This window comes from Lissotriton helveticus, chromosome 6 (assembly GCF_964261635.1).
Source record: "Lissotriton helveticus chromosome 6, aLisHel1.1, whole genome shotgun sequence".
Lineage (NCBI taxonomy): Eukaryota > Metazoa > Chordata > Amphibia > Caudata > Salamandridae > Lissotriton > Lissotriton helveticus.
In genome coordinates, this window is record NC_136067.1 from 1,160,394,289 (window position 1) to 1,160,414,061 (window position 19,773).

Below are 19,773 nucleotides of genomic sequence, written 5' to 3' on the forward strand. Positions count from 1 at the left end.
GGCACAAAGGGGAGCAGACTGTACGGTGCTGAGCATTGAAGAACTGGAAAGATTACCATTCACGGTGGCAGAAAAAACAGCTACTGAATGGATAATACATGGAAAAATCACTCTGCCTGTTACAATTTTCAATTTTCAGTATTGCCTAAAACACATACCAACAGGAAAATATGAAAGGTTGGGTAAAGAATACATCAAGACATCCTGGGATTTTCCATACACACATAGATGTTGGAGTGGGGGACGTGAAGCGTTCCTTAGCGGTACTAACTGTAAAAACGCACTAAGTGATTCTCTTCTTAGTCAGGGTATTAATTTACACAGGGCCTGCGATGGTTCTTCTAACAACTTATCCTGTCACCTGCAAGATTCACCAGCTGCAGTGATTAATACCATTTTTGGACAACTTTCAAATGGAAGTTACCTCATGTTGAACGATCACAGCTGCTGTGACATGTTGCTAGGTATACCATATCTAGTGACTGTTACATCCATAGTCACTTGCTGTATGCAAGTATTGTTTCCACAAACCAAGACAGCCAGGGAGTCACTCTATGGCCTTCACTGAACATCTCTTCTATACAAATTGATACTCTAAGAAGAATGAAAGCTATTGTTTTGCAAAAAACTGTGCCACTGACCTCGGCCAAAGGGACCTATGATCTACAAGTCGCAAGGACTTCTGCAGAGATACATGCCCTTTTGAATACAAACTGCCCTATACATTTTCTCAGAAATTTTAGGCCGTATCTTAAACATGTCTGATACGAGCAGTATTGTACATGTGTTTAATTCCGTGTTTTCCGGACTGTTAGCACCTTTACAAGCAGTCCTCGGAATAATTCCAATATTCGCGCACTCTGTGTTTGGCGGACTCCCCCTACTTTTGGGACTCGTTGCAGGGATATTATTTTTGCTCCTACTGCTACGATATTGCAAGCCAAATCATCAGCGACACCCAGTTCACCGTGGAGAGAGCTCTGCAGTAGATGAAGTGTCGTGAGCGCATCGTCCAAATTTGGGGTTTACCTCATCTACGAGAATTAAATACCACATGGTTTCTGTCATTCAGACCAGTCTGGCAAGATTGCATCTTACCTGTTCTACGGCTACGCCTTCTGCTTTGCGGTGAAGAATGCGTGCCAGACATCTGTCTAAATTATTAAATGTACAAAGCCTCTGACACCATAGATTACACAGGTTATTTTTTGTTCAAGTCCTATTTATTGACTATGAACGCTATTTGTCTTAGCACATTATTTTAGGGTTCAAACAGGTACACATGGGGTGTGAACAACTCAGCTTAGAGTATCTCCTTATGACATAAAGTGCATTCACTATTTACAACAACATATAAAAAACACAATTGCAAAATTACAATGACAGAAACGGTCCACAAAAAAAGAAAAGTGAGTTAATGTGACAGCAAAATCTTATTTACAAATGGTATTTCACAGTAGGTGTTGAGGATCATCATGTCACACCCGAGTGTGGAAAAGTCTGTACTGGATTCGTTGAGTACTGGTAAGTATCAGGAGGCGGGGTTACTCACTAGCCGGAATGGCTGTGTGTCCGCAGTCTTTAGTTACTGGGGAAATGTGGAAATTTCCTTTATAGCGCCACAGCGTCGTCGTTTGCGGGACGTATTCTCCGCAAGGTGGAGGAGCAGGGGGTCGTTACATTCCCGGCGTCTCCTCGTTGGCGTGTTGCTTCTCTCTCCGCCGCCGCTGTGGAGGGATTGCCTTACCAGTACTCAACGAATCCAGTACAGACTTTTCCACACTCGGGTGTGACATGATGATCCTCAACACCTACTGTGAGCCCTGATGAAGACCTGCCTTAAATTTCCTATCCTGTCAAGATTTCTATCCAGGTCGAAACGCGTAGGCTCAACTTAAGTGCCAGGAGAGACACAAGCCATATGATCCAATTAAATACTTGGGACATATAGTGAGAGACGTATCTCACAATCAGGCATCTTATAACTTTGAATACATGACTGTCCCTGGCAAGCTACAGGACAACTTACTTTTACCTTGGAGGGACAAATTGATAATATTCCCCAGGGACAATAACATAATCTCTCTTAGATGTATGGTAGGACCTTGAAATACCATTTGTAAATAAGATTTTGCTGTCACATTAACTCACTTTTCTTTTTTTGTGGACCGTTTCTGTCATTGTAATTTTGCAATTGTGTTTTTTATATGTTGTTGTAAATAGTGAATGCACTTTATGTCATAAGGAGATACTCTAAGCTGAGTTGTTCACACCCCATGTGTACCTGTTTGAACCCTAAAATAATGTGCTAAGACAAATAGCGTTCATAGTCAATAAATAGGACTTGAACAAAAAATAACCTGTGTAATCTATGGTGTCAGAGGCTTTGTACATTTAATAATATTGAACCAGATTCCTGCCTCTGATTACCTAAACAGAATCTACCCCCAGTGATTTTTGAAGACATCTGTCTAACACTCCCATCAGTCATGCCTACGGATGTCAATACACTGCTGGACCCTGTAACGGGCCATGCTCTGTGTTGTCCCCAGCGGCTACCAATCCTGATGATGGCATTCATTGAGATCCAGCAGACGCAAATTGCAACTGCTGAGGTACAAGAGGAATCAACAGGTGTGCAGGTAGCATTCAATTCGAACATTGCTGCTGAGACCGATGCTGAAGGCGATAGTTCACATCTATGTGCGGTAATCCTCTAAACGAGGTATTCCAACTGTCACCTACAACGGTAGATGACTTTTTTCTACAGAAATAAAAGATTTCATGTTTTTTCCAAGCCCTAACACTGACTTTTGATTTTGGCACACAGTGTACTGAGAGACTCTGAATCTGACCTTCATTTTTTCAAAACAAGGTACTAACTTTGGAATTTATTCCTATAATTTTTTATTTATTTTTTCTAATTTTTATTTTTCATTTTTGGCACAAATAATCTGCTTATTGAATACTTCCAGAGACAATATATGACCTTGTCCACATACAAACAGTTTTATGTAATCTGACATGAAATGGTTTCGGACCTTTTTTCTTCTGTATTTACGAGCCATTTCATAAATGTATATTTTCATGATTCATCCAGTTAGCAATCGAATGTAAACATATGCTTAGAATTAATAATTGTTTTAATATGTACATCATCATTGCATTTTTATGCATAACAACACTTTTAGATGCATTGTAGAAATATGTTTTTGAAACATGTTTTAGCACTTCGTGTGTAGATATATTTTAGATATGTTTAAACATGTTTAGGATTTAGTAATGTCATTCATACGAAAGTGGAGTGGGTGTTGTGTGTCGATTTAGATACCGTAAATAGATTTCTCCAATAACTCATTTCTTATGCATGAACATCTATTCCTTAGGGGTTCATTCACGACGTTCATATGCCCGACTTGTACGTCAATACTGGCACTCCTAAACATCTTCAAGGTATACATATACATTCACTTGCTACGGCAAGGCACGGTGCGGTTTGGCTACCTACTTGCGCGATGCGGCTTACCACAGTACGTCCCTGGGGAAGTCAAGTCCCCAACCGACGCACTGACCAGACGCTGTCATCCTCCACGCCCATAATCCAGGTCCAGTGTTTCTGACTCCCCTTGCGGGGTGTTAGAGATCGAGTCCCGGGAAAGAGATACCAACATCTCTCATTCTAAGGTATGGAGCTGAGTAGAACCTAGAGAAACTTTTGGCAATTCTTGGCAAAACTAAAACTAAAACTAAACTAGACTATAGCTAAAACAGCACCTACTTCTTCCCTTGTACTACACTTAGGTTAGGTACACTGGGGTAGGATTATTTTAGAAGCACCAGTTGAGTATTTTAGCCTGAGTTATTTATGCATGTATTTTTATATATGTCATAGCTATAGACCATGCTATTACAGTATTATATTTTGCAGTCTGTCTTACGATTGTAACAGCTCATATCTCTTGCATGAGAAATAAGACTGTTCAATAAACCCTTTTATTGAAACGCCTGTCTCTCTATTTCTATGCAACTCTGTAGAAATGAAGCATGCACAATTGACTGAGTGAAACTGTAATCTATTGTTTCCACGACTCTGAAGATATTGTTCCGACTCTAAGGGAAACAAAGTTTCAAAGTTGTCATGTTAATGCGGTTGTCAGAAACTAATCCCTTGTTGTTCATTAGAGAAAGTTTCTAGTGACCTCTGAGTTAGCTGGCACACAAGTAATTAAGTTTAATGTACTCAATAGAGACATACTGACCTCAGTCCTATGTCAAATCTATAGTGTATATTATTCCAATGAGCAGAGCCTATCAGGGATATAGGAACTACACTACAGTGCAGGAACAGGTGTGCAATTACAGGGGGCACCTCATGTGCCCCCTTGCATGCACCCCCAGGCACAGATACGACAGGGGGCCAACAGGGCCTCTTTGTCACCCATTTAATGGTAGGCTCATGGCAATAAAAAGGGTGGTGAAGAGGCAACTTGTAATATGCAAGGTAGTGCCATCAGCAGGCACCACCAGCATATTCAGGCCGGTTGCAGGCCTCTGGCCCAGCAGGATCCTTATTCCCGGCGTAGCCAGCAGTCTCGTGGCGGCCCGGCCTTCACATTCATGATACTTCAGGCGGGCCCACAGTGTGACAGTGGTCAGACCAGCACCATGAGTACGGACTCGTAATCAGGCACATATTTACTAGTGGTATGCATGATTTGAATTGCCCACAAGACACCCAGTAGTCATTTCGAGCAACAAACAATAGAAAAGGGAAGTGTTAATAGGCAAATGAGTGTGCCTTATAAGACTTTACTGAGCTGTGTATATGATCCTAAAGCTGGCTTGTGATTATACTGTGGAGACACTGTTGTAGGCGGCACCAGGGAGCTGACGGTTCCAGGGACTCTTGCCATGGTAAGTGGCATTCTAAAGTTTATGATTTTCTAACTTTGTAATAGATGCGGTTTAGGAGAATGGAGCAAAGCTTATAACTTCACTTCCTAACGTGGACTACTTTGCCACCATCTATAAGCTGGATGAAGACAACAACAGATGCCTGCACTTGAAATGATGGTCAGAGACGAAGAGCCAACAAGATGTTCTCCACATCCTATTATCAAGAGGATAGAGTATGATAGAAATTGCATTTTCAGAGCCACTGAATAAACTAGTCAGCCATCCTAAAAACTGAGTACTCAGCAGAATGTATTTTGTTTAAGAAAACAAGCAAGATTACCAGGTGATTGACATATTTGAAACTTAGGAAATATAGGGGGATATGTACAATAGAAGTGGTGGAGCATGTCGTTGGCCTCCTGGGCTTAATTACACGCTCCGCCACTTCGGAAACGTAAGGCTGCGCCATATTTACAAGAATGTGGTGCAGCCTTGTGTTTCCCCCTGCGTTGGTGCTAAATGTAACAGCTTAGCGCCAACACAGGCACCCTTGCACCAGAGTGCAAGGGTATCTGTGTGCAGGGGAGGATTGGTTATGTGTAGGAAGTTGTCCCTTCCTGCACATAAACAATCCTAAAATTTCATTTTATAACTGTTATGTGTGATGCTTCATGCAGCACAAATGAAAGTTAGAAAATGGAATTTTTTAAAAGGTTTGTTTATGTACAGGAAGGGACACCATCCTGCACATAAACAAACCATGGCATTTTGCTTTCTCAATGTGTGCTGCACGATGGCAGCACACATGGAAAAAACAAAAACAAGGAGAAATAATGCATTTCTCCTTGTTTCGCCAACTTAAGGCCAGGGTTTTCCAGGTCTTCATTTTGGCACTGCCTCCTATTTACGCCACCCTTGTACATAAGGGGCAGCGTCAAATACAATGGGTGTTACAGTGGAACGCCCACCAAAACACCCATGCCACGCCCCTTTTATGCCAAACATAGCATGAAAGGGTGCCTTATGTACAAGGTAGAGTTAAGCCATGTTAAGTGGCTTAACGGGGCCTTGTGCATAAGGCAAGGCCCCTATCGCCAACGGAACGTCACAAAAGTGATGTTCCTGTGGCGATAGATAATGCAATGATAATAATATGGAATCCCCAATATCTGTAATTGGGAAAGTGCCTATGACAAAATGTTCACTGCTGGTGCTATGGGAGTCTCAGAAGTGTGTTGATTTCGGCTGTCCAACTTTTGTGTCAATGATGGCAGGGATTCTCCGTGTATGTCTTTGAAAAACAACAATACAGTCTGCTTGAATACTAGAATCTGTCAGAAGCCGACGAGGTACCACATTATTTCTGGCATCCATTGAATTCAGGTTTAGAGTCCTGTTGAGAATAAAAGAGTTAGACGTGCTCTACTGCCTGACCTGAAAAATGCAACTTTGTATTTATAAAGAGGAAGAACTGCTTCAGAGGAATTGAAAAGCAATCTACAAGTAGACAGATCTTTTGGAAATGGCACAGGGGTTAAACTGACGTGTGACCTGGATGTACAAGTCCTATGGCCTAAGATATTTGTAAACGCGTATAGTCAGTTTTGCGGTTCTCTTGCTTCCACTTCTGCCTCCTACTAGCTGATAGCTTACGGAGTCTTTAGGTTGCACAGATGCTTACTTTACATACTATTTTAATGTTCTAAAATGTGTCAATTATATTTTTAATCCTTGTAGCCTGAAGAAAATGAAGATACAAGAAACAGTGAACAGTCACAATCAGGTACAGTGTTGGCTCTTGTGTTACATTTGTTAAGAATGAACAGGCACCCCCCACACCCCTGCGCCTAGTGGAGCCACTTAGTTGCGCCACGCGCCACGCGACTGAGCCCCTTAAGGGTTGGAATACTTAATGATAAATAAAGCAGAATGGTCAAACGTTAATGATAAATAAAGCAGAATGGTCAAACTAGCAACATAAATAATGTGCTAAATCTACACAAAAAAATGTTAAGCCGGACGGTCCTCTTTAGAGAAAGATCACATTCTGATTTCTGTTTTCTATGGGGTAAGGCAATCTTCAGGTCAAACACCTTTCTCAAATCACTGCGGAGCCGACTGTCAGTACAGTCATATAGATTTAAAAGTAAGGAACACAACACAAAGTCTGTGGCGATTATCTATGAAATGTGTTGAGATTATCTATTCACTGTAATCCTCCTAACTAACATATCTCCTTTCATGAAATCTTTTGATTCGTGCAGCATGCCGTCCATCCCTTGTGAGTTCTTAAAGTAATTAGACAGTTAAGGGAAAAATCACATAACTTGTGCTTTGTTTGTATTCACAAAAAATCCCAAAGATAATTCAGTCAGTATTGATAGAAGGTCAACTATTACACCCCCCTCGCTTTAAACATTTAATGCAAGGTGTAGTGAAAGGTACCTATAAAAAAAGGTGCTCCCACCATGGCACAGCAGGCCTAGCTCTCCCATGCTGCTGCACCGCTCTGCTTCCTGCCCGTTTTTCGGAGTGCTTTCTCCTGCTTTTGTCTCGTTTTTACTGCTTTCTCCTTCCTGTCCCATGTTTTTAGGTTTAGCCTGCTCAGCGCTTAAGCTATGCTTGAGAAGTCTATTGTTTTCAAAATAAACCTAAAATGGACTTACATCACGCCTACTCTCTTTCCTGGCTTCTCATTGGTTCCTGTGCGTACCACTTACATTTTGTCCATTTCTTTTAGCAGTAGCATATTTTCCTGCATTTAAAAATGCTTGTTGCTCGCATGCTTCTCTTATCAGTTTTCTCTCCGCTGAAATACTATTAACATCCACTTTGGTGGAACAATATTTTCATAAAGTTTTGCCTTTTGTTCTTGTAGCATAATTATGTAAAAATGTATCACCCGAAGAGATTTAGGGCTAGATGTACGGCCATTGGAAATTGTGACTTGCCAATTGCACCAAATTGTGTGTCGCAATTTGCCAGTTCCAATTTTCAATGTACAACAGTGTCTGAGGCGCTGTTAGAGATTCCCAATGGGGTCGCAAATTGCATGCCTCATGCATATTAATGAGCCCGTAGCAATTTGCGACCCCATTTGGAATGGCTGGACCTCCCAGGGATGGTAGCCTGCTGGGGTCAGCAGACCTCCATGTCTGGGACTGCTTATAAATGAAGCAGGTATTTTTAAATGCAGCCCGTTTTCCTTAAAAAAAAACAGGATGCATTAAAAAAAATAAAATTGAAACATATTTGTTTCATTTTTTTTAAGGGCAGGTAGTGGTCCATGGGACCACTGCCTGCTCTGAAAAAAAATGTGCACACCCGTTCACAAAGTGGAAGGGGTCCCTTAGGGACCCTTTCCCGTTTGTGAATGGTTTACCACCCTTCTGAGAAGGGTGGTAAACTGCAAGTGTTTTGCAACCGAAATTTCAGTTGCAAAACATTCATACATATCTTTCGGAATCGCTATTAGGAAGGAACGCCCTTGAAACGCCCCTTCCTAATAGCGAGTCGCTAATCCTTTTTTGCGACTTGCTTATTGATTTGTGATGCGCAAAATAGGATTAGTACATGGGCCACAGTTTTTTTGCGGGCACAAACGGGGCTAAAATCCATTTGGGCCCCCCAAAAAACCGTTGTACATCTGGCCCTAAGTGATTTGAATAGGATCACAGGATGTTTTGCAATGCCACCGAGACTCGACCCAGGATCCCCAGCTCTCGAGTAAGCAGGTCTGGCCACTGCACCACTTCCTGTTCGCTCCAGGGACGATTCACAGAACTAATCTGAGACAAAATCCTAAACTTACTACTTTTGATATTCACAAAAGACACTTAGTAGTAGTAAAGTTAGGTTTTATTCTTAAGTTAGGATTTTGTCTTTAGTTAGGATGTTGCCTTAAGTTAAACTTAAATTTGTCTTAAGTTTTGGTCTTAAGACAAAATCCTAACTTAAAACAAAATCCTAACTTTACTTCTACTAAATGCCTTCTGTGAATACCAAAAGTAGTAAGTTTAGGATTTTGTCTCAGATTAGTTCTGTGAATTGGTCCCTCCGTTATTATCTGTCAGGGAGTTCTTTCCTTCTCCCTAACGATGATTGATGAAAACTGCTCTTTATTCACTACATAGGTGATGTTTTGAGTGCTTTTTCCTGCTTTTGTCTCGTTGTTAGGTTTTGCCTGCACAGTGCTTGCATGTGCTTGTGAAATCTCTTGTATTTAATGTATCTTAAAAGGGGACACTTATTAGTGATCGATTTACTGTGTTCATTCACTTTTGTGTGGAACTTTTTTTCTTAACTTCCCCAGGCTGCACGAATTTACGATACTTCTACGAAAACTGATCACACTATTTAAGCCCAATCATTGTCAAGATGAGATCTCTTCCCACAGATAAGGCAGACAGCTTTTAACAGTATGCTGGAATGCTTGATTTTTAGGTTTCACCTGCACAGCACGTGCACTGTGCTTGAGAAACCTATTGTTTTTAATATAAACTTAAAAGGGACTTACATCCCACCTCCTCTCCTTATTTTTATTTTTTTTTAAACAGATTTTATTGTCAGACTGCACATATTATGCAGGGCCCTGTAACTCAGGAACGGCTGTAGATCACAAACATGACAGTATCCAAGGGCAATCGACTTTTCACTTTACATGCACAAACCAGCAAGTGGATAACCAAGCACTCTTTGAACAACCGCCCCTCCCTCACTCCTCCCGCCCCAAAGCCCGGCCCCCCAACTCCCCTCCTCCTCAACTACCCACCCCCCAGAGTCACACAACCACCACCAGGCCCTACCCATTCATATCGAGAAGTATACTGCGAAAAAAGATAAAGCATGTACATGCACGCCCGCCTCCCTAGCCCCATGTCCCTCAGCTCCGTACCTCCTACCCCATCATCCCTCCCGGGGAAGGTCCTCCTGCTCCACAGGGGGTTCAAGCCACAGACTCCTATAATCCGCCCAGCGGTTCCAGATTTTATAATGTTTCCGCGGGCATCCCCTGGCCACGAATATCGGCTGCTCCAGCCCCATACAGAAATCCAACCGTGTTGGACCTGGCCCTTTTGGCAGGTTCACCCCGAAACTTTTTGCTTTTTCCTAGCCTGTTTTTAGAACCTGGTGTTGGTGATTTTAGGCCTCTGCGCACTTTTTCACTGTGGTACAGTGTAAAGTGCGTGTGCTCTCTGTGTATGTGTGGTGAGTGACCTGCCCTCCCATAGGAATGAATGGGGAATATGTATGCCCATGGTAGTTCCTGATGTGTGGGGAGTGCAGGGTCGAGTTTGACATGTGCAAACTCGTGAGATTGAATGCTGCGTAATGGTGTATGCGGCATGATTGTGTCTAGTCTAGAAGTGCCACTTTTAGAAGTTGGCATATTTGTGTAATTTGTGCCTGGCGTGTGATTGGCTGGTGAGCCTGGCCCAGAGTGCCTGGGCCTGTTTGTGGATTGACTGTCTGGTTTGAGGATGACAGGGGCTGGGGAGCCCCAGGAGGTTGTCTGAGTCAGCCCGTGGATGAAAGGCAGCATCTGCTGCCAGGGAAGTGGGAGGAGATAGCACCTGGGAGTGAATGAGGCTGTGCCTGCCTGCCACAATGCTGGCTCCACCTCCCCGCTGGGCGACTGTCACCTCTGTCCCTGATACTGAAAGGAAGTCCCTATAACCAGTTCAAGCTGGTTCTCACACTGCCTGCACCCTTAAGACTTCAAAGACTTTTCTCTGTATAAGAAGGGGCTGTGTCCCCTTCCAAAATGTTCTTGTTTTTGGACTTGAATCTGCCAGGGGCGTGCTGCTGCTTGGGCTCAGGGGAATCCCTGGGCCCTGCCCAGCCCCTGGACACCTGATGGACTTTCCTGGTTGCCTGGAGGACTCCTGAGGGACCCCTCTGCCTTGCTTGGGCTGATGGGGGGACTTGGATTTGCCCCCTGGGAATCTCTGGGACCTTTGCAGCATGGAGAAGCTGCATTTTCCTGCAGGGAGCGCTTGATTTGTATTTCTAGCACCTGGAAGTGCTGTGCTTCCCCCTGAGCCCCTTTCTAGCGCTTCGGAGCGCTTTATTTCCCCCAAGCGCTTGAGAGCGCTTTATTTGTACTTACAGCACTAGGAGCGCTGTACTTTGCCCCAAGCGCTTAATAGTGCTTTTATTTTTATATTTATTATCGAGGGTGCCCACCCCTCATGTTGTGCCTCGTGGAATCACCGCCGCCGGCCCGGAGACCTTGAAGGAGGCGCTGCGCCCGCCTCCCCACCGAGGGCCGCGCTGCCATTGGCGGCCCTCGAAAACCGGAAGTCAGGCAGGCCCGGCCGTGACGAAGGCGGGGCCTGCCATGGAGAGGAAGTGCGGCCGGGGAAGAGGCGGAGAGGAGTGATGGCCGCCCGGGGCTCCCGTGATCTGGAGAGAGCCCCGGGAAGAGAAGAGGTAGCGCGGCCTGTCGCGGGGCTCCCATGTGCAGAGGGAGCCCCGGAGAAGAAGAGCTGAGGCGGCGGAAGGCGCAGGCGGGGCTCCATTGGAGGAAGGAGAGCCCCGCGCTGCCCAGAGGAGCCCCTCGCTGCCTGAGGAAACCCGGTGAGTGGGGCAGAGGAGAAGGGAGGGGCACCGGGACACATTGTCGGTATCCGCCCCCCCCAGTAGCGCGATCTCGCGCTCGTTGTTAGTATGAAGCCACGAGGGCTTCAGGGGGCATTTCTTTTGGACAGTTTCTTGATTCATTTCTTTTGGCCAGTTTCTTGATTATTCGAAGCCCCAAGAAGGCCCCAGGCGCCTCACTTGTTTTGCGAGCCAGAGAGGCTCAGGGGCATTTCTTGGTGTAGGGCCCAGAGAGGCTCCCTGCCCCCCCCCCCTTGTTGTTTTGCGAGCCCAGAGAGGGCTCTTAGGGGGCAAAGTTAGTTTAAGAGCCTGTGTGGCTCCAATGTCTGGGGCTAGTGATATGCCCAGAGCCTGTGTGGCTCCAGCAGTGGGCGCAGTTTGTGCCAAAGGGTCAGTGAGGGCCCTGTCGCAGTTTTTGATGTTTCCCAGCTGCCCAGCAATTAGTGGGCAGCTGCACCGTTTAGGTCTTGGGATCTTCCCAGGTGCCCAGCAAGTAGTGGGCACCTGCACCGTTTAGGTTTTGCGCCGGTGGCGCACCCCTAACTGGCGCTGCATGGCAGCGTGCCCTGACATTCTGGACACAGGGCTCCTTAGTCCCTTTATTAGATGGGGGCTGGTATGTGATTTTATTTAGGCGCAATGTGATTATCTATGTGATGGTAATTGCCTAATGTGAGTTTTGTGCAATGTGATATGGTGCTAGGAAATGTAATACATTTAATATGATTACGCACCTTGATCTTACACCTCTGAATGTTTTTAGGCATCATGTGTTTTTGCGCTATTGAGTTATGTTCTGGCACCTCTGAATGTTTTTAGGCATCATGTGTCTCCTTTGATCTTACACCTCTGAATGTTTTAGGCATCATGTGTTTTCTTTCCTTGCACCTCTGAATGTTTTATGCATCATGTGTTTTCTTTCCTTACACCTCTGAATGTTTTATGCATCATGTGTTTTCTTTCCTTACACCTCTGAATGCTTTATGCATCATGTGTTTACCTTTTTCCCTACACCGCTGAATGTGTTTTTGATGCATCATGTGTAATGTGTTTTTGCTTCTACCCCTAAACGTATTTTATTCTTAGGTGGTTGTGTTTTGCCTAGTATAGTTTATACTAGAGAGGTTATGTGTCCATGCATGATCTAGGCCTATGGTATTAGTATTGCGTAGTGTGTACCTACCTTTACCAGTAGTTACTGGTTGTGATTTATAACTGTTATCTTGTGCTACAGTGATTTTATATACTTTTATTCTAATTTCTGACAGTATTTCTAAAAGTGTTGATTCTGACAGTGGCCCATGTGGCCCTGTCTTGTTAATAATCCCTTATGAATATTGCCCGTGCCAGTTGGCACAATGTACATGTGTGATTTCTATCTGATGTGGTTTTGACAATATAGAAGTTATTTTCATATAAGCTTGTGTGGAGTTCCTTTTATGGTGTGCCTAGGATGTTGTTGCTGTTGTGTGCTTGCGCAAATGCTTTACACATTGCCTCCGAGTTTAGCCTCACTGCTCGTGCCAAGCTACCAAGGGGGTGAGCAGGGGTTATCTTGGCGTGTGACTCCCTCGCCCTGACTAGAATGGTGGTTTCTGCCTGGCTTTGGCGTCAGCCTTAGCCTACCAGAAATAGCCAGTTCTAACAAACCCCCTTTTCCAGACGGCCTTGGACGGGGCCAGTTATTCCTTCCACCCTTTAGCAATGTCTCTTTTGGACGTTGTAAGGCCAACTAACATCAGGTGCCTTTTGTAGAGGTTATCCCCCACCCCATCCATTACATGCAGTAGGGCAAACTGTGGCGTACGCGGGAGCACCCATCCCAATACCTCAGATAGACAGGCCCGGACCCCCTCCAGAACCAGAATCAAGGAATCCACAGCTCCAGACTGTATGCATGAAGGACCCTTCCTCCCTGTTACAGTGGAGGCAGTCAGGTGAGGCAATCAGTCCGAACCCTGGTAAAGTAGACACTATGGAGGTACTTAAATTGGATAAGGCAGAGACGCATGGCTATGGCGGCACCCCTGGGAGCGGCCAGGGCTTCCCTCCAGTCCTCTTCCTCTAGCCCGCCTTCGTCCTCCTCCCATTGCTCCCGGAGTCTCTGCAGTGTGGGGGAACAGTGTGTAACTAGTGTTTGGTAAATGTGGGAAATTTTCTTCGTCTCCAGGTCCCCCATGAACACTTTCACCTCCAGCAGGCTAAAGTCAGGGAGGGACTCCAACCCCTCCAGGCTGGGGAATAATGCATGGCGAAATTGGAGGTATCTAAAAAACTGGGACCGAGGCATACCAAATTCCTCCCGAAGATCCTGGAAGGACTTAAGTGTTGTACCCCGCAATACATCTCCCAGAGTCGAAATGCCTATGTTGTCCCATCCCCTAAAGCAATGTAGTGTCGCCAGGCCGGGAAACCGCCCATTGTTCTATAAGGGGGTCTCTGTAGTCAGGGTATTCCACCACCCCATCCAGCGCAAAACCTGCAGACAGATGCGAAACACCACCCAAGTGGCCGCCGGCAGCACACTCTGCAACAACGCCTTGTAAAGGATGGTGTGTAACGTATGGGATCCCATCCAGTAGCGTTCCATGGCATACGCCGGGTCCCCCCTGTCACCATACCACCACTCATTCAATACAAAAAGGTGGGAGGCCTGATAGTATGAAAGGATGTCTGAGGTCGCCAGTCCCCCACAATAGGTGGAGAGGAAACACGTGTGCAATGCCATGCGTACTGCGCCTCCCCCCCACAAAAACTGCCCTAGGGCGGAGTTCACCTGCCGCAACGATCCGGGCGATATCGGATACGGGTGATTTCGCAGTTGGTACAGCAGGCGGGGGGGTGCTACCATTTTAAAAGTCGCCAACCTACCATTTATAGTAAGCGGCATACACGACCAGGTTTTGAGGTCAGCCTGCACACGTTCCCACACCGGCGCCTGGTTTCGTTCCCAGGATTCGGCCGGGACCTCCGACAAGAAAACCCCCAGATACTTGAGACCCCCCACTGCCACCTGGAGTGAAGACGCCCAATTACCTACTTGTGTCCGCTCCCCCAGCACCCATAATGTGGACTTGCGAGGGTTCATATAGTGCCCCGATGACTCACCGAAGATCTGCATTATCCGCGGGAGACGCGGCCCGATCTATTGAGATCCGTAAGAAAGAAGAGGATATCGTCTGCGTACAATGCAATCCTGCCAGACGGCCCCTGTGCCCACTCAAACCCGCTCAGCTGCGCATCAATGCGTACCCACGCCGCCAGAGGCTCCATAGCCAAGGCAAAAAGGGAGGGCGAGAGGGGGCACCCCTGCGGGGTACCTCGCCGAATCTGAAACCTAGACGAGACCACCCCACCACTCGAACCGAGGCCGTCAAATCAGTGTAGAGAAGACGCAGATAGGACAGGAAATGAGGCCCAAGATTGAGCCGTGGCAGTAACGAGAACAAATAGACCCAGCTTAACGAATTGAATGCCCTGTCCATGTCAGCGAGGAGGAGCGCTGCCTGCTGCCCAGTGCGTCGGACCGCCTCCACCGCCACATGCGCCCGTCGAATATTATGCCTGGTCGCCCTATGAGGCATAAAGCCAGCCTGGTCCGGGTGAATAAGCTCTGAGATATGAGGAAGAAGCCGGTTGGCTAATGCTTTAGCCAAGACTTTGGCTTCAACATTCAAGAGCGAAATTGGGCGATATGAGACATGTTGTTCTGGGGGTCGACCTGGCTTGTGGAACACCACCACTTCTGCATGCCTCCAGTCCGGAGGGAGCCTGCCCTGGTCCCTGGCCTCCTCCAATGCCGCCCGATAATGAGGGGCTAATTCTACATTATATTTCTTGAAGAACTCACTGGGGAATCCATTCGGACCGGGGGCTTCCCCCGAATTGAGCTCACCCAGGGCCGTGCCCGGTTCCTCATCCATCAGGGGGAGCTCCAACCGATCCCGCACCTCGTCCGATACCGCTCTAGGAGGCAAGTCAGCTATAAACTTGCCCACCATATATTCCGGCAGGCACTCCTGTGGGGCATATAAGTCTGCATAGTACGCAGCGAAGCTCTCCGCCAATTCCCCTGGGTCAGTCAGTGGGACACCCGCTCCATCAAGGATCCCCGGCAACGTCTGCGCATGAAAGGTCCCCTAACAGAGCCGATGCAGCATTTTGACGGACTTATCCCCCCCACTGACAAATTCTGCTGCGCGCAGCAAGCCATACCTGCCGTGCCTCATCCAGAAGGAGGGCCGACTGTTGAGCCAGAAGGAGCTGGCTCACCTCCTGAGTCTCACACACCGAACGTCCCTGGCGCTCCAACTCCTCAATCTCCGCCTCAGCGCGTACCAGATCTGCCCGACGCTGATTTCGAGCCGCCGTACACCAGGCAATATCCACACTCCACAGAGTGGGTTTCAGTGCCTCCCATAGCGTCTCGGTGCTAGAGACTGAACCTACATTCCAGACTAAATAATCGGATATTGCCTCACGCATATGCCTCCCATAGTCTTCCTGTTGTAGGTGCCACACCGACAGGCACCAGCGGAATGGCTGCCTCCCCCTGCCCATCCGAAGCTCAACAGAGATGGGCGAATGGTCAGAAAGGCCACACGGGAGGATTGCCGCCGATTCTACTCGCCCGGCCGCTTCTCTGGGTACAAAAATGTAATCCAACCTGGAGAAGGATTTGTGAATGGCAGAGAGAAATGTGTACTCCCGTTTATCCCCGTGGAGGCGCCGCCACGTGTCCACCCAGTCCAGCCCCACCTCCATATCCTGCAGCTTCGTGGAATGGCCTACACTCGGGCCCCGGTCTGTATCTATCCTTGGTGACATCCAGAACATCGTTCCAGTCTCCTCCAACCGCCGCAAGCGCATCCAGGATGTCCGCCCAGATCGCAAAAAATTTCTCCACCAGTGACCAGTGCAATAGTGGTGGGGAATAGATGCAGCCCAACACTAGAGGGTCCTCCCCAACCATGCCCATGACAAACAAATACCTCCATTGTGTATCAGCCCATAATTTCGTGTGAATGAAGGGAATTCTACGATGCACCAGTATGGCCACTCCCCTGGACCCCCTCACAAAGCCTGCATGAAAGACCTGCTGGAAGACGTAGCGTTGCAAGCACAGGGCCTCAGTGCCTAGCAACTGGGTTTCTTGTAGCAGAAATATATCAGCCCCAGCTTGTTTCGCTTGGCGTAGCACTGCTCCCCTCTTGATTTTGTCTAAGACCCCACGCACATTCCAGCTAAGAATACGAAGGGTATTTCGGGACCCCGAGGCTTTAACTGTGCTATGTGCCTTCAGAGATCGTCTCTGTTCACCGCACAAACACCGGGCGTGCGGGCGTGCATAAATCAAATGTAGGGAACCCCCCGTGACTGTACGACTCAAACCCAACCAGAACAAACCCCTCCCCAAACAACTGACCCCCCCACCCCTTCACCCCATACCTCAAAACAGTTGAAGTACCTGCCGTGGCAAGGTTGGCTTCCGGCCCCCAACGTGGGGCCCAAAGTCTCCCACGCAAATGGATCCCCACCCTACAGCCCATACCTCCCTGGCCCACCCCCATCAGTACCAGACCAAAGGGGGATTAGCCCGTAACACACCTCCCTCCCTCTAAAGGGATCAGACATAACTAGCAGTCCCCTAGGAGGAACAATCCAACATCACATTAACCGTAGGATACAAGACTCAATGGTCCGCTGTTTGTTGGACAGGGGCCGGGGACCGCCGGGCCGATGCCCCACCGGATGCAGAACGCCGTCAAGAACGGGATCGCCAGTTTCCCTCCCGGCAAGATCCCCTGGAGGATTTCGACTGTGCCTCGCTCATGGAGGAGTCCGAGTCAAGCCCCGGCGTTGTGTGTGGCCGCTCTCTCACCGTCTCATCATTCCACTTAAAAACCTCCTCCAGAGTATGAAAGAAGTGGGTGCGCGACTGGAACACCACCTGCAGGCGGGCTGGGAACAGCAAGGCATACGGAAGCTTGAGGTCCCTGAGACGGGCCTTGGCCGCAGGGAACGACTGACGCTGCTGCTGCACCAGGCGCATGTAGTCCGGAAAGATCATGATGCGGCAGTTCTCATACACCAGGGGTTCCTTGGCTCTAGCCTGTTTCAGAATTAATTCGCGGTCATAATAGTTCAACAGTTTCGCGATCACCGGTCGCGGCCGGGCCCCTATCGGAGGTTTCTGGATAAGAGCTCTGTGGGCCCGCTCCACCACAAAGCATCGGGACATGGCATCGGGGGGAAGCCAGCCTTCCAGCCACTGAGTCAAGAACTTCTCCATATTGCCTTTCTCACAGCCCTCCGGAAATCCAACAAGGCGCAGGTTATTCCGTCGCGCCCGTCCCTCTGCATCTTCAGCCCGCAGCGCCAGGCCTTTTTGGATGCTTTCCATATTGGCCACCTGACGCTTCAGGGCTGCGACATCGTCTTCCACCCCGAGATCCTAGTCTCGGCCTCCGTAAAGCGGGACACAGTGTTCCTTAAATCCTGCCGCAGGAGCGTGACATCCGCACCCACTGCTCCGATCTCAGCGCGCAACATGTCCCGGGACTGGTTGATTGCGGCCATCAATGCCGCATTGTCCGGCCCGGGTTCCTGCTGCCCCCCAGCTGCTCCAGCCCCACTGCCAGGCCCAGTAAATTTATCAATGGGCCCATGGGTTGTGGTGCCACGACTGCCCTTGACCCTCGTCATGACCACCTGCCTCGGGGCACCCACTGATGTGGCTCAAGTCCAGAATGTTGCCTCCACCAGACCTCGCTCCACGAAGGTGCCCCCAAAGTCAATGCTGGCCGCTATCTACCAGCAGGCCCCACGAGCTAGGGTCCGCAGCCCTCCTGCCGTAAGCCCGTACCTCTAGTATCTCCACCTGGCTCAGTTCACTCACCCAGCCCTCCGGTAGCATTCCACCGGTGCCGGTATGGGGCTGCAGGACACCACACTGGCCCCTCCGCCACTCTCCTCACCCCTGGGGCACGGGCCTGTTCCATAGGGCCTACTCCAGCCCAGCATCGCCCACGAGCCCTTCCTGCGGTCACCACCGGGCCCCTTGATCACTGTCCCGAAATCTCCATGCCCAGTGTGCAGCCCTTAGACCCAGCCGGTCCGCGGTGCCACTATCACCAACGCCGTCCTGTCCACCGGTCACCACCGCTCATCCACCAATGACCACAGCGGCCGTCACCACCAGGCCCAGCCACAGGAGACTCTCGGCAGGGAGAACTCAATGCCAGGAGGGGGTCCCCTTCCCTCCGGGGCCTCTTACCATCTGGGACCTCTGCAGCCACGTCCCGGAGGGGCTGCCCCAGCCGCCAGGGCCCGATGCCCCGGGCCACGATCTCCGCAGCAGCTGGCCTATCTCCCCCAGGCAGCAGGATTAGGCTGCGTGTCTCGGCCCCACACTCCACTCCGACCTCACAGCAGGACCCCCGAGGGCCCTGACCAGCCCGGGTCACTCGCTCCCAGGGCCACTGCCTCAGGCACCCACAGAGCGGATAGTAGCTCCAACGGCGTAGGCCTCTCACAGGCACGGGATGTACCAACATTTAGTCCCCAGCTCCTGCGCTCATACTGGGCCTCTCACTCAGCTCCACAGGCCGGCCAGGTGACTGATCGAATGGCGGAGCCCACCGCAGGCATACCACCGTCCACCGCGGGGGAGGCCGCAGATGCTCCAGGGGTGCCCCAGGACGTGCACCACACCCGGCGGCCGGGCCCCCCGCCCTGGGTCTGTCACTCCGCTCTCGCCGCCTGATCCTCTTCCGCCAGCCGGACCCGCCGCCGCTCCTGCTCCGGGACACTCCACAGCCGGTGATAATTCCAACCCGGCCGGGCTCTTTCTAGTCAAGCCAAAAACGGGATGTTCTAGTTCGTCAGAAATGTGGTTAAAACAATTACGATCTGCAATTGTCAATCGGGTTCGATTACTCAACTTGAGACATCAGGCCGGAAGGGCTGTATGTCGTGGGAGAGTTCAGTATTCCGATGTGACCAATAATTGTATTGAAGTCGTTCATAAGCTCTCACATCTAGATTCTGAAAAATCCCAGAGCCCCCACGCGGAGGACTCTGTTCCAGGTCTGCACCTTCTGTGCTGCTGCCCCATGATTAAAGACGCAAGGAGGGTCCTACTGAAACCAATATGCTTGACAAAGGGGGTCCACACTTGTGCTGGGGCATCTTCTGTATGTTTTTCCCAAACCAACGCAACTTCTTTATCATGGTGTGGGAAATTCATAAAAATACTAAGACACCCTACAACCTAGT

At 48.7% G+C, this 19,773-nt stretch overlaps 1 protein-coding gene across 1 annotated transcript in view; it reads left to right on the forward strand.

Annotated features, from left to right (window-relative positions):
• Positions 1-19,773, forward strand: part of EDARADD (EDAR associated via death domain) — a 404,069-nt gene that overhangs the window by 336,219 nt on the left and 48,077 nt on the right. Inside the window, exon 5 of the mRNA XM_078646952.1 lies at positions 6,634-6,679. Within this exon, the coding sequence (XP_078503078.1) occupies positions 6,634-6,679 (46 nt within the window). The remainder of the gene's footprint in view (positions 1-6,633; positions 6,680-19,773) is intronic.